At 35.6% G+C, this 16,032-nt stretch overlaps 1 protein-coding gene across 1 annotated transcript in view; it reads left to right on the forward strand.

Annotated features, from left to right (window-relative positions):
- The first annotated feature begins 5,258 nt into the window (after window positions 1–5,258).
- Window positions 5,259–16,032, forward strand: part of rapgef5a (Rap guanine nucleotide exchange factor (GEF) 5a) — an 83,994-nt gene continuing 73,220 nt past the window's right edge. Inside the window, exon 1 of the mRNA XM_051136333.1 lies at window positions 5,259–6,100. Within this exon, the coding sequence (XP_050992290.1) occupies window positions 5,936–6,100 (165 nt within the window). The 5' untranslated portion in view covers window positions 5,259–5,935. The remainder of the gene's footprint in view (window positions 6,101–16,032) is intronic.

Here is a 16,032-nt window from a genome sequence, read left to right on the forward strand (position 1 = left end):
TTTATTTTGTGTTTTGTCTTTTTTTTCAGTTTTTATTTTAATGATAAAGTTTTAGTTTTTGCTTTTCTGTTTCTTTTTTGTTCTAGTTTTCATTTTGTATTTTATTAAAAAATGTTGTAGGACTTATTTGTTTTGTCATTTTAGTTTCTTTTTATGTCTGTATAGTAGTAAAACATTATTAATGTTTTATTTAATGATTTTATAAATTTCTATTTCAGGTTTAGTTGCTTTAGTACATCAAATCAAATCATTTAAAAAATGAGATTTTTTTCCAGCTTTTTTTTTTTTTTGTTTTTTTTTTTTTTTTTTAATGGTTTTAGCTCTAACCCTGGTCGGATCTGAATGCAAGTTTGCAGTGGATTGTGGGGGGAAACCAACAACATGAGTATGCTTTTTGACCTGGACATGAAAGCAGAAGATCAAGTTCAACCTCCACAGCATGTCCACCTATCACAATTTTTCTACATTTTTCCAAAATTCCTTTTTAGATTTTCAGATGACTTTTTCCCCCATCATGATCCTTCATATTCCAAATAATCACAGATGTCCAGTAGAATCCTGTACAGTTATGTCATCAGATACTTAATCGTCGTGTCTCTCTTGCTCTCTTTCTGCAGATTCAGACTGAACACCTGCTCTCCTCTGTTCTTCATGTCATCCAACACCTTGGCGTTACACCTGAAATTAGAGCACACACAGACACACCCACAACACACACACACACACACACACACCAGCCCCCAGTCAACTCCACCGGGACGAGCCGTTAGATGCACACACACACACACACTCGCACACACTCGCGTGTCCTCCAGGCATATGCTCCATTCAGCCGTGTAGAGGTGATCTTTCATTTTGACAGATCATCAGCTTTTCTTTCATGCGAGATGTGGAGATACTGGTTTGCCGAGCGCAACCGTTCGCTTTTAACGTCTTTATACAGTAAGAAGCAGGCCTCTGCGTTAGATCAGCTTGCCGATCGTGAATGCTTTACTCGTTCTGAAAGCGTCCTGAAGATTTTAGCTGCGTGTCTGAAGGGCCGCCACTGTTTCTGTCCCATCATGCGTTTGTGAGCAGCGCGGACGCCTGCCAACTTGTTAATGGATAACAACCCCAGGCGTCCGTCCGTTCGTCATCAAATACATGCCAGAGCACCCAAATAATCTGTGTAGAATCAGAGACCTGCTTCTGATCTTGTAGTAGACAGAAATCTGGTGATAACTTGTTAATAACACCGTTACACGGTGCTGGAAAACACTAGATGTGTTTCGTGTGGAATTGGGGACAATGAACAGCAGTCTTAAGAGACAAAATGCCCGATCAATGCTTTAACACAGTGTAATGTGCCGTCTCAAGAAACACCATAGAGCTGAGAATCAAAGCAGTTGTATTGATGTGAACCTTTGAACATTGATATTGATTTCACTCTGATTCATTTATTTAGACAAGTGGGTCATAGTAGACACGTCCTTTAGATGCTAAGGACGGAACAATGTGCAAAAATACAGTTATTTTGGTGCAGAGTTAATGGTTATTAAAATATTAAATTGATCCACTGATCATAGATGATGTAACTGGATTTTTATTCATTAATGAAACACAGTTTTGTAGAAAATTATATTTATAAAATATAAAATATTTATAAAATAAAATATTATATATGGGTTATAATATAATATAATATAATATAATATAATATAATATAATATAATATAATATAATATATAATATAATATAATAATTAATGTAGTAATATTATTTTCCTTAAAAAAAATTATTCATTAAAAAAAAAACCAAAATATTTTGTAAACATTTTGTAGAAAGTATATTTATAAAATAAAAAATAAAATGCATCAAATAAATATTTTATATGGCATATAATTAATTAAGAAAATAATGTTATTTTCCATTTAAAAAAAAAACAAAAATTTTCTGCTAAAATGGATTGACTGATCATGTAAATGTGACTGGATTTTTATTCATTAAAGAAACACAAAACAATGTGTTTATTCCACAAAATATTTTGTAAACATTTTGTAGAAAATATATTTATAAAATAGAAAATAATGTATAAAATAAATATTTTAAATAGGATATAATTAATTAATATAATAATATTATTTTCCGTAAAAATTATATTTTCTGCTGAAATTTATTCATTAATCATTTAAATTATGTACATAAAAGGAAAAACATCTTTTTTTATAATTTCATTTGTATATTTTCAATTTTAATTTTAATTATAAAGTTTTAAGATTTTTTTTTGTTCTGTCTTTTTTTAAATAGTTTTTTATTACATAAATAAATATGTATATTTATAAACACACACTATCTGCTAGTGTATGTTCTGTTTAAAATAATATTTTTGTAGTCGTATAGATATTTTCTTTTAGTATATATGTGTGTGTGTGTATGTATATATATGTGTGTATATATACATACATACATACATATATATATATATATATATATATATATATATATATATATATATATATATATATATATATATATATATATATATATATATATATATATATATATATATATATATATAAACAATAACAATGTAACATAGAAAATATAATAACATTATTTTCTATATACAAGATTTTCTGCAGAAATTATTTTTTTGGTTCTTTTTTTAACAGACCTGTATCGTTAGTATTAATAAATTTAAATGAATATATATATATATATATATATATATATATATATATATATATATATATATGTATATGTGTGTATATAAGTGTATAAGTGTATATGTGTGTGTATATATATATATATATATATATATAATATATAAGTGTATATGTATATATATATATATATATATATAATATATATGTGTATATAAATGTGTGTGTGTGTGTGTGTGTATATATATATATATATATATATACCCACATACATTCATACACTAAAACAAAATATTTATAAAATTACAAAAATACTATTTTAAACAGAACATATCATAGTATTATTTTCCATATAAAAGAATATTTTGTGCTGAAATTATTTTGAGTTATTTTATATATTTATATATTACCAAATTACTTACAATGGTAACCTTGTATTCATAACCTAAATTTCAAGATCATAAACCCTACAAATGCAATTAAATTTTCCGTAATTGTTAACACGGGTGTAAGATGCTGGTCAGTAAGAGGTTAAATGATTCTGTGCGTCTCATTGATCCGGACCAGCTGGGAAAAATCATTTTTTGGCTCGACTGTGTCTCAGAAAACACAAGGAAGAATTATCTGAAATGGGCTATGTTGGGCTGCCAACTCAGTAAATTACAGCACAAAATAATAATTACGACACTCCAATCAGTGGATTTTAAATTCTAAAATTCCAGATCAAAGGAGCAATGAAAGATGTGCTGGCACTGTTTTTAAGTATGCATAGATACCTTTAACATTTTGAGTTTAATAAAGACAATATTTGGCCCATTTATGAATATTTAACACCATACAAACACAACAAATCTTTTCATTTGGAAAAAAATAATTGCATTAATTATTACTTTTATTATTGTTAAATAACTTGATACTTATTAAATATATCTATTATTTACAATTAGCATTACATGAAAACAATACAACTCTGGAGTGATATATTTTTTTTTTTTTTTTTTTTTTTTGGGAGAGAGAGAAGGGGGTCAGCAAGCTGGGATTCGAACTCGGGACGCCCACAGTACAACTGTGCCATATGTCAGCGCGCTAACCACGAGGCTATTGGCGTTAGCGTCAGAGGTATTTCTTGTAAGACGGACTTAAAAGTGACACTTGCTTCTTAAATGTTAAGATTTATATATTACATAAGCTATTAAACATCTAAAAGTCCCATATGTGACCACTGGACCACTAAACCAGCCTTAAGTAGCATGGGTTTTGCACCCTCAGAATCCACATTTTCAAATGGTTGTATCTTGGCCAAATTTCAATGGAAAGCGTATTTATTAAGCTTTCAGATGATATATACACAGTGATGGGAATAACGGCGTTATAAATAAACGGCGTTACTAACGGCGTTATTTTTTCAGTAACGAGTAATCAAACGAATTACTGTTTCCTACGTTACAACGCCGTTACCATTACTGCCAATAAAATACGGCATTACTATCATTTATTATAATATTATTATTTTATTTTTCAGTTCATCTGAATGGATGCGCAGCGTACCTGTATTTGACGAGCTGTAAACTCTAGTGTGAAGGCACACGACTAGCCGTCACTTTGTCTCACACACACGCAAAGAAAGATACAGAGCGACAGAGTCTTATACCATGCAGAATTGACGCGCTACGTGTAAACAATGTTCTTTGTTGTATTTTCCTCTCAAAACAACGGAGTTCCTTTGGAATACTTCAGCTTTTAAGAACTGTCGGTGTCTCCGGTAGTAGGCGGAACTAATGTGCAAACACCAATCTCATTGGCTGGCGCTCACCTATTATCGTCCCTGTTTTGATTACAGCAAATCAGTTCGGGCGAACGCAGACAACGTGATTAGTATTCATGAACCCAGCAGCTCATTAAACCTTAGTGTGTTTAATATTGTTATTAATAGTAGAATTCGTGGTAGTAACAAGACGTTCATAGAAACACTAAATTACAAACAATATCACCAACAGTCCTAAGTTCAGTCAACATGACAAACATGCATTCATTCATGGTTATTCTAATTACTAAAGTTCTAATGGCTAAAGTTGAATGCTAATTATAATATTATATCAGATATTTAATATTAGTCTGGTGAGTAAACTAAAAATGTAATTAATTTCATTAAAATTTCATTCATTTAACATATTTAATATTGGGGTCATCCAAGTTATTTAATATATTTATTTATTTATGTATTTTTTAAAAAAGCAACACAATAGTTACTTTCCCTGGTAATTAGTTACTTTTATAATGATGTAACTCTGTTACTAACTCAGTTACTATTTGTGAGAAGTAACTAATAACTATAATTAATTACTTTTCAAAGTAACATTCCCAACACTCCCCACAACAACATTAAAATAGTGTAGATTAGTGTACAATGTTTTATATTTATTTTATAGTTATATTAAATTAGATTTTTTTTTTAAGTAACGCAATAGTTACTTTGCCTGGTAATTAGTTACTTTTATAATGATGTAACTCAGTTACTAACTCGGTTACTATTTGTGAGAAGTAACTAGTAACTAAAACTAATTACTTTTTTAAAGGTACGTGCCCAACACTGTGTATACATCTCAATTTCAAAAAAATTGACGCTTATGGTTTTGTGGTCTAGGGTCACAAATACTGAAATCTGCAAAATAACCCCATTAGCTAATGAAAAAACGCTTATCTCCGCTAAAATATCCCACTTTAGGCTATAAATGTTTATATTTCCTTTTATTATTTCTCGAATATAGATCAGTTGGTTAATAGTTACAGTATTAAAATGAAAAACACAGCACTGAGACACTCACATCTTCGTATCAGTTAAAATTACGCATAAAATCACAATTTAGTAGCTGCTAATGAGGAACGCCACATATTTCTAATCATCGTTTTTTTAAGTCTTGACTTCTGATATATTTCCACGACAGAATGATAAACGACCAAGTTTTCCAAGTTTTCTTTCAGGTGCAGATTTCATATAAAAGCAGAAGTCCGTCGGATGTCCTCATTTAGCCATCGAGGTGTGTGTGAGCGCTCAGTGTATTTCTATGCGAGTATACGCGTGTGTGTGTGTGTCCGTGTTTGTGTGCTGTATGTGAGTAAGTGTGTGTGTGTGTGTGTGTGATCGCTGGGTGGAGCAGCAGTGTACGGCAGGTCTCGTCTCCTCTCTCTCGGTTGAGCGGCTCATTGCGGCGGCTGGAGATCCATCGAGCGGCAGCGGCGGCGGAATGTCGCTCCGGCGTCCGTGTGCGTGAAGAGCAGGTGGCAGTTGGAGGATGATGATGATGGAGGAATCCGACAGCATCCCCTGCACCGCGGAGGACGGACTCCTGTCGAGCTGGAGATGGAACAGAACCGCCAGGGATCAGGTCCAGATCAAGCAGAAGATCAGAGATCTGCCCGGATTATTAAAACACGGACTGAACCTGCGCAAAAAGAGCGTGAGTTACCAATATATGCCTGTGCGTGATGAAGAATGTGTGTTTCGTGATCAATACACCACCCATTTCCACCATCGCTGATATTTTCAAGCTGGGGATGCGCACGAATAACCTGACGCTACGATTGATGCGTGTTGTCAGTGCAATAATGCGTTATTCCAAATGTCATTGATTATGAAGGAGAGGCTGTAATGTTTTTTCAGTCGTGGTATCTAAGGCAACAGAGATGCACACACACACAGAGTCAGGTACACAAACACACTCTCACACACACACACCTGCTGTAACTTCACAGCATTAAAATAGAAGATACTCTGCTGTTCAAATTCAGTTTGCTGAATTTGATTAATATTTTTTTTTGCAATATTGCACCCATATGTAAGTTGCCATGGCAACCATAGTTTCAGCCCAGTGTATCAGTTTTGTAACTGCTGTTAAAAGATAAATTATGGGATGCTTTGAGAATATCTCTGTCATTTTTGCTTAATTTCTTTTCACTTTGTCCAATATACCCCACGTTTTAACAACAATAAAAGACAGAAACTGATTTCCATAGTGCATTTTGTAATGACAGGATGATATTTTTAAAGTCTGGGTGTTTACAAAACATACTATGGTTTTTGCACATATACTGTAGCTTAATTGTGGTGTTTGGCGACATATAAATACATGTACTATGCATTGCTAAGAACTTCATTTGGACACATTTAAAGGCGATTATCTCAGCATTTTGATTTTTTTCACACTCTAAGATTACAGATTTTTAAATAGTTGCATCTTGGCCAAATATTATGGTTTTCGCACATATACTGCGTCTTAATTGTGGTTGAAAAAAAAAATTAGATATTAAGATCATGTTCCATGAAGATATTTTGTACATTTCCTACCGTAAATATATCAAGTCTTAGTTTTTGATTAGTAATATATTTTCTCAATATTTTGATTTTTTTGCAGATTTTTAGGTAGTTGCATCTTGGTCAAATACCATAAGGTTTGAAATATTATGATTATATTATGGCTAAATATTATGGCTGATATATGTGACCCTAAACCACAAAACCAGTCATAAGTCACACAAGTATATTTGTAGCAATAGCCAAAAATACATTGTATTGGTCAAAATTGATTTTTCTTTTATGCCAAAAAATCATTAGGATATTAAAATCATGTTCCATGAAGATATTCTGTAAATTTCCTAACGTAAATATATCAAAACGTAGTTTTTGGTTAGTAATGTGCATTGCTAAGAACTTCATTTGGACAACTTTAAAGGCGATTTTCTCAATATTTAGATTTTTTTTGCACCCTTAGATTGCAGATTTTTAAACAGTTGCATCTTGGCCAAATATTATGGTTTTTGCACATATATTCTGTCTTAATTGTGGAGTTTGGAGACTTTATTGAAGTACTTTATGTAAATACAATTGAGAATGAACTATAAAATAGCTGATATGTGACATAACATTAACATATTTGTAGCAATAGGCAAAAATACATTGTATGGGTCAAAATTATCGATTTTCCTTTTATGCCAAAAAAATCATTATTGCATTAAGTAAAGATCATGTTCTGTGAAGATATTTTGTAAATTTCCTACCGTAAATATATATAAACTTATTTTTGATTAGTAATATGCATTGCTAAGAACAACTTTAAAGGCAATTTTCTCAATATTTTGATTTTTTTTTTTTTGCGCCCTTAGATTGCAGATTTTCAAATAGTTGTATCTCGGCTGAGTATTGTCCCAATGGAAAGCTTATTTATTCAGCTTTCAGATGATGTATACATCTCAGTTTCAAAAAATTGACCCTTATGACTGATTTTGTGGTTCAGGATCACATACAGTATATAGGTGATTTGTTGTATGAATATTGTTCTACAGCTGTTTAAAATATACAAAATGTCAGAATGTTGTTATTTAAAAGAAACTGTGTTACACTTTCCAAACATTCTATTTTGACATCAGAGTGCAAAGGTTCCAATTAGAACCTATATTTCTCGAGTGACCGTGTAAATATATGCTATTCAAATACAGTCCTCATTAGGTATCTGATACCGTAATTTAACCATGGTACCATCACAGTAGGTTTTTTGTGGACTGTATGGAAAGAGCTGATATATATTCTGTTTATACACTCGTGGTGTGACAGAGGGGCTATTCAGCACTTCAGAGGCTTGAAGACAGGAATTGTTTTGCTGGTTTGTGTGCGTGTGGGTGAATATCTCTCATTTGTATAAGCAATTCATCAGTGAAGACTTTTGCAACTCTAACTCTTGAGATTTGTTCAATAACTTCTTTAGTTTATAGACTTTCGAGCATAAACATCACTTAGTTCTTCATGGTTTCATCATCTCTTTGTCTCCGATGTGTTGCTGGTGATATGTTTTTTACCGTGAGGGTTCTGATGCCTTGAACAGAATGTTTGGTTCGGGCTCATTTGACTCGATTCATCCACCCCGGGGTGATTAGAGAATTAAAAAATGAAAGCCTCATTAGTACTAAATGAGAAACAAATATTACACTCGTGACATTTGTTTCCTTGTGTGCTACAGTGACAGCGACTACAGGAGCATCTGTTTATCAGGTTCTGCGTCTGCAAAATACAACCACAAGCGTTCCTTGAAGGCTTTAACAGCTGATGCTACTGTATAAGTGAACTGTTTTATAGTCCCTAATCCTAAAGGAGAATGTTTTCCTGTAACAGGGTTCGTACAAAGTGCTTAAAGTACTTGAATTGGACTTTTTGAAATTGAAAATAGCAAGAAGAGGAAGTGTTTCTTTTTGTCAATAAGCACGTTTGTTTTCATGCAAAATTAATGCAATTCAAAAAACATAACTTTTTTGCTCATTTCAGTTAATGTTAAACAATCGAGCTAAGCAAGTAGTAGTACAGACAGTGTCGTGTAAACATGGCTGAAGATGCGCAAAGAGGAACAGATGAACCAAATCAATTGAGTCATTTATGCTGGAACCGCTCCGATTGATTCCAACTCGTGACTTTGATTCATTTCAAGCGATTCACTACCAAAACCAGATCAAATTAAAGGAGCCATTCATTTTTAATTTTAACATCGCTTGTAACAATTTAAAAAAACACTTAATGATGGGTGAAAGGGAGCTTTTTGAAAATCGTAATCAGTTAAACTATTGCTTTGCAAGATGATTGTTTCAAAGTGCTCAAATTAGATTGCGTATTGCAAATCATTTGTTTCAGATCAGAACAGGTTTCTGAGTCATTTCGCAAATTGAATGATTCAAATCAAATGATTCGGGATTTGAAATCCTGATCTAAGTTAAATGATTTGCGATTCACACTCTGAGTCCTGATCTGAAATGATGGTTCATGAATCAATATTCAGATCAGGACTTCAGAGCATAGATCGTGAATCACTTGATTCAGATTGGGACTTTGGTGAGGGTTTGCGAATCATTTGATTCAGTTCGGGACTTCAGAGCGCGTATGGCGGATCATTTGTTTCAGATCAGGACTTCAGACCATGTTTTGCAAATCATTTGATTTTGATCAGAATGGGTTCATGAGTCATTTTGCAAACTGATTGATTGAAATCAAATGATTCGCAATTTGAAATCCTGATTTAAGTCAGATGATTCGCAATCCACGCTCCAGGTCCTGATCTGAAATGATGGTTCATGAGTCATTATTCAGATCGGGACCTCAGAGCGTAGATCATGAATCACTTGATTCAGATTGGGACTTTGGTTTGGGTTTGCGAATCATTCGTTTTAATTTCGGGATTTCAGAGCTTGTATGGCAAATCATTTGTTTCAGATTTAGATTGGAGCGAGTTTGTGAGTCATTTTGCAAATTGAATGATTCAAATCAAATGACTCGTGATTTGAAATCCTGATCTAAGTCAAATGATTTGCAAGCCGTGCTACAAGTCCTGAATCATTATTTAGATTGGGACTTCAAAACGTAGTTCGCAAATCATTTGATTTAGATTGGAACTTCGGAGCGGGTACGCAAATCTTTTGATTCAGATTTGGACTTTGATGCGAGTTTGAGAATCATTTGTTTCAGATCAGAAATTCTGAGCAATTTTGCAAATGTTTTCTCAGATTTTTTTTTATTAAACAGTAGAAAACAAACCATTATTTAAAAAAAAAAAAACAAACAAAAAAAACGCTGCTGTAATGTTATGTGCTGTAAACCTGATTGTTGTCAATGATAAAAATTAAAGTTATTATTATGTAACTAGTTCATCCTAAAATAACATTTGCTGGGAATTTACGCACCCTCAGGCCATCCAAGATGTAGATGAGATTGTTTCTTCATCAGATTTGGAGAAATGTGGCATTGCATCACTTGCTCACCAATGGATGCTCTGTAGTGAATGGGTGCCGTCAGAATGAGACACACCACTCCAGTCCATCAATGAATGTCTTTTTAACTTCAAACCATTGCTTCTGGCTACAATCCATAATACATAACGCTTCCTCCAGGGGAAAAACTGGTCTAATCTGAATCAGGAGAGAAATCTGCACAGATCAAGCACCTCTTACAAGACAAAACAGCTCTAAAAAAAAAATATGTGGGTGTATTTTGATGTGAGAGACAACATGAGATAGACTTTATCACTTGAGGAAGCGTTAAAAATTTCTTTATGATGCATTTTTTTCTTCATACAAACACAGCTTTTGGCTTCTTAAAATGATAGACTGGAGTGGTGTGGATTACATGTGGATAATTGTAATTTTTTTTTTTTTATCAGCTATTTGGACTCTCAATCTGATGGCACCCATTCACATCCATTGGTGAGCAAGTGATGTAATGCTACTTTTCTCCAAATCTGATGGAGAAACAAACTCAGATGTCTAGCCAGTGAGAGTCATGATCCTCAAAGGAAACTTTTGTGCTGTTTAGGACAAATTATAAGTAAGAAAATCCATGACTTATTGCATTAATATCGCAATTATTTTTCCTAGACAGCAATAACATTAAATGAAGAGCTGCTCAGATGTTTCTCTTGTGGAAAAAATATAATGGGTATTACTCAATATGAAGATTTCCGATCAAATTCTTCCACAATCAGATGAACTTTAATGTTTGACATTAATTGTCTTATGTCTTATGAGAAACATCTAAGACAATGTTGATTCCTAAAGCTACCTTTGAGCAATACGGTTTTCCTCTGAGAGCACTAGGATTATTCTCAGACGAGGCGACAGACGCTCGTCTCTGGAAGAGTGTTTCAAAACCATCCGTGTTTTAATGTGACGTCTCCTATGGAATTCACTGCAATTCTCTGATGGAGAAGCTGCACTTAATGACACAGTCCCCCTCATGCTGCTAAGTGGATGTGTGTGTGTGTGTGTGTTTGAGCGCCTGTGGATGTAATGAAATCTTAACGAGAAAGACAAGGCTTGTTTGATGTCTCCATCTTACCGTGCACTCATCCAGAGCGACAGATTTATCCGCAAGCCATGCAAGAGAGAGGTGCGTGAGTGTGTGTGTGTGTGTGTGTGTGTGTGTGTGTGTGAGCACTCTAATCTGAGAGTAATCCATTTCTGTCACATAATGACACACAGACTCACTGCACTCTGGAACAGTGTGCACTACATAGTGAACCGGGATGCTTTCTGTGCATCCTACCCTAACTGTCTTCATCTTACTCTTCTGTACCGTTTCTCCTCTCTCTTTCTCTTCACTCCCTCTCCTTCATGCATTTGTAAATCCTTTCCCTCATCTCTCTCTTTCTCTCTCTCTTTTGCTGGAAGGAGATTGAAATGCTGCTTCTGAGTGCGGGTGAATGAAAGTGTTTTTTTGCAACTGCCAGGCAGAACCAAACTACAATTTTACGTTTCCTGGAGAAAATATGTGCTGTTTTCCCATGCATAATTCACCAACACAATCATGCTGTGAGTGGTTGTCAGGGTGTTGCTAGGGGGCTCTGGTGGGTTGCTAGGGAGTTTCTCTGTTTATATTATTATTTATTTATTTTTTTTTAGTGTTCTGGATAGTCACTAAGTTGATGCTGGCTGATTACTGGGGTTACTTGGTGGTTTCTAGGTGGTTACTAGGGTGTTGCTGGGTGGTTGCATGGGTGTTTTTTTTGGAGGTGGTGATGCTGGTAAGGCGAGTTTCATTTATATAGCACATCTCATGCACAGTTGTAATTCAGAGTGCTTCACATAGATGTGTATTATGGGTGGTTGCTGGGGTGTTCTGTGAGGTTGCTAGGGTGTTGCTGGGTGGTTGCATGGGTGTTTTTAGGGTGGTGATACTGGCAAGGCACATTTAATTTATATAGCACATTTCATTGTTGGGGGTTGCTAGCAAAGTTTATGTAGCTCATTTTAAAAAATGGTTGAAATTCAAAATGATTTACAGTACATAGATGTGTTATGGGTTGTTGCTAGGTGGTCGCATCTATTTATTTTTGGCGAAGGAGCTATTCTGGCAAGCAAGATTATTTTTATAGCACTTTCCATGTATAGTGGTAATTCAGCGTGCTTAGATGTGTAATGGGTGGTTGCTAGGATGTTGCTAGGTGGTTGCATGGGTGTTTTCTTTGGGATGGGGATGCTGGCAAGGAAAGTTTATGTAGCACATTTCATGCACAGTTGTAATTCAAAGTGCTTTATGTTGACGTGTGTATTATGGGTAGTTGCTAAGGTGTTGCTAGGTAGTTGCATGAGTGTTTTTGGGGTGGGGATGCTGGCAAGTCAAGCTTATTTATAAAACACATTTCACGCTCAGTGGTGATTCAAAGTGCTTTACATAGACTTGTGTTATGGGTTCATTGCTAGGTGTTTGCTGGGGTGTTCTGGGTGGTTGCTAGGGTGTTTTGGAGGGTTACATGAATGTTGTTTGGTTCGTTGGTTGCTAGAATGTCATTGGTGTTCTAAGTAGTTGCTATGGCACTGTTACATAATTACTAGGGTATTATGGGTGGTTGCTAGGGTGTCCTGGGCATTCTAAGTGGTTGCATGGGTGTCCTGCATGTTGGTAACTCGGGCATTGCTATGTGTTTTCTTGGGTGTTAGTAATGTAACATCACAGTTATCTTTTTTTTGCTAAATCATTCATTTCTGTAGCACATGGCGTGGGACGAGTTATGCGTTGTCCTTTAATGCTTAAGGTTAGAGGTTTGTTCAAATGACATTGAGCAAACGGCATCATTTTGTGATTTATGAGCCACGAAAGACAAGAAAGGTGATTTCATAGAAAATTTCAGGTATGCATGAAGGACAAGAACGTATTTTTATCTAAAAGGCCTTTTCCACCTCATGCGTTTGCTTATCTGTGGCCTGTCTGCTCCGCTTCCCATCCGACCCAGAGTTCAGCTCCCAGATCTCCAGCAGCAGCCCACAGCAAATCAATACAGTAAATCTGATACACATGCCGCCTTCAGAGCCCAGTCAAAACAAAGCCAACAAGCGTATGCACGGCCCCTGGAGAGATTCGTCTGCAGAGAGACAAGTGCTCGCTGATAGCGGTCTGTCTGCGGATACCTGCAGGTCGACCCGCGTCACGCCGGCCCACGGAAAACCAGATACCATCATCACAGGCACACTAGGGAATTTCAAACCGTATTCATGCCGAATGAATTCATCTTTATTGTTCAGAGTGTTTATATGATAAACATGATAACAGAATGGTAATGTTGGTTGAAAGCCAGTTTTATCTTTCTGATTTGAGTGATAGTGAAACCAGTTTGGAAATATTCATTTGTAGTTACTTTGACATAGAAACTGCTGAAACTGCTGTCAAGTATTGAAGTTAAGCATGTGAATTTCCCTGCAGTGTTTGTGCTCGAGACATGATTGATTGTAAAACGTTCTGAAGGATACAACAGACTTACATAGATGTTTTAACTAACCTACTTTAAAATGCTTTACCATAAGGGTTGCATTGCGAAATGATTTTAATGCTTTTGACATTTATTTATTCAAGAGACTCATTGGATTGTCTTTATTTGATGACTTAAATTTGTCTTGATTGATCTAAATTGATTTGATTCATTAATCTTCAGTTGATAATATATTGCATTTTTTCTGCCATTTTTATGCAGTTCTAACTACAAGACATATATTGTGAAACTTTGTGTTAGGTTATTTTTGTTTGGACAAGAAAGAAACCACCAAAACATCTTAACACTCACCTATTGCACCTTAGAAACCACTTAGCAATGCCCTAACAACCACTCATAACAACACCTTAGCAACAACCTACCAATCACATAGTGTTCCACCTTAGGAACACCTATAATTTCCTAGCAACACCTTTGCAGCCACCTAGCAAGCACTTAGAACACTCTAGCAACACCCTAACAACCACCTAGAACAGTCTGTGTATTAATGCCCTAGAAACTGTCCACTATTCACATGGCCTAGCAACTTCCTAGAAAACTCCAGGAATGCCCTAGCAACCACCTAACAATTGTGTAGCATTCAAATAAAACATCTTTGCAACCACATATAATCGTCTAGCAACACCCAGAATGATCTGTGCCCTAATGCCCTAGTGACTGTCTACTGTTCACATAGAACTCTTTAGTAACTACTTGTATTGGCCTAGCAACCACCTAGAACACACTAGCAACACCCTAGCAACCACAAAGAACACCCTAGTAACCATACATTCTGGCCTAGCAACCCCCAGAACACTCTAGCAACACCCTAGAAACTACCTAGAACACTCTGTGCCCTAATGCCATAGCAACTGTCTACTATTCACATAGAACACCTTAGTAACCACCTATGATGACATAGCAACCACCTAAAACACTCTAGCAACACCCTAGCAACCACATAGAATACATTAGTAACCACATTTGCTGGCCTAGCAACTTCCTAGAACACTAGCAACGCCCTAGCAACCACATAGAACACCTTAGTAACCACACATATTGGCCTAGCAACCACTTAGAGTCTTCCAGCAACCACCTAGAATATCTAGCAATGCCCTAGCAACCACCTAGAACACTTTGTGCTCTTAATACCCTAGCAACCACCTAGAACCCTCTGTGCCCTTAATACACTAGCAACTGTCTATTATTCACATAGAGTACCTTAGTAACCACCCATATCGGCCTAGCAACCACCTAGAACACTCTAGCAATGCCCTAGCAACCACCTAGAACACTTTGTGGCCTTAATACCCTAGCAACTGTCTACTATTCACATAGAACACCTTAGTAACTACTTGTAATGGCCTAGTAACCACATAAGATACTCCAGCAACACCCTAGCAACCACCTAGAATATTCTAGCAATGCCCTAGCAACCACCAAGAACACTTTGTGCCCTTAATACCCTAGCAACTGTCTACTATTCACATAGAACACCTTAGTTACTACTTGTAATGGCCTAGTAACCACATAAGATACTCCAGCAACACCCTAGCAACCACCTAGAATATTCTAGCAATGCCCTAGCAACCACCAAGAACACTTTGTGGCCTTAATACACTAGAAACTGTCTATTATTCACATAGAACACCTTAGTAACCACCCATGTCAGCCTAGCAACCACCTAGAACACTCTAGCAATGCCCTAGCAACCACCTAGAACACTTTGTGGCCTTAATACCCTAGCAACTGTCTACTATTCACATAGAACACCTTAGTAACTACTTGTAATGGCCTAGTAACCACATAAGATACTCCAGCAACACCCTAGCAACCACCTAGAATATTCTAGCAATGCCCTAGCAACCACCAAGAACACTTTGTGCCCTTAATACCCTAGCAACTGTCTACTATTCACATAGAACACCTTAGTAACCATTTATAATGGCCTAGCAACCACCTAAGATACTCTAGCAACACCCTAGTAGTCACATGGAACACCTTAGTAACCACATATAGTGGCCTAACAACCTCCTAGAACACACTAGCAACACCCTGGCAACCACGAACAATCCTCTGTGCCCTTAATGCCGTAGCAACTGTCTACTGTTCACATA

Source organism: Labeo rohita, chromosome 19 (genome assembly GCF_022985175.1).
Source record: "Labeo rohita strain BAU-BD-2019 chromosome 19, IGBB_LRoh.1.0, whole genome shotgun sequence".
NCBI classification, from domain to species: domain Eukaryota; kingdom Metazoa; phylum Chordata; class Actinopteri; order Cypriniformes; family Cyprinidae; genus Labeo; species Labeo rohita.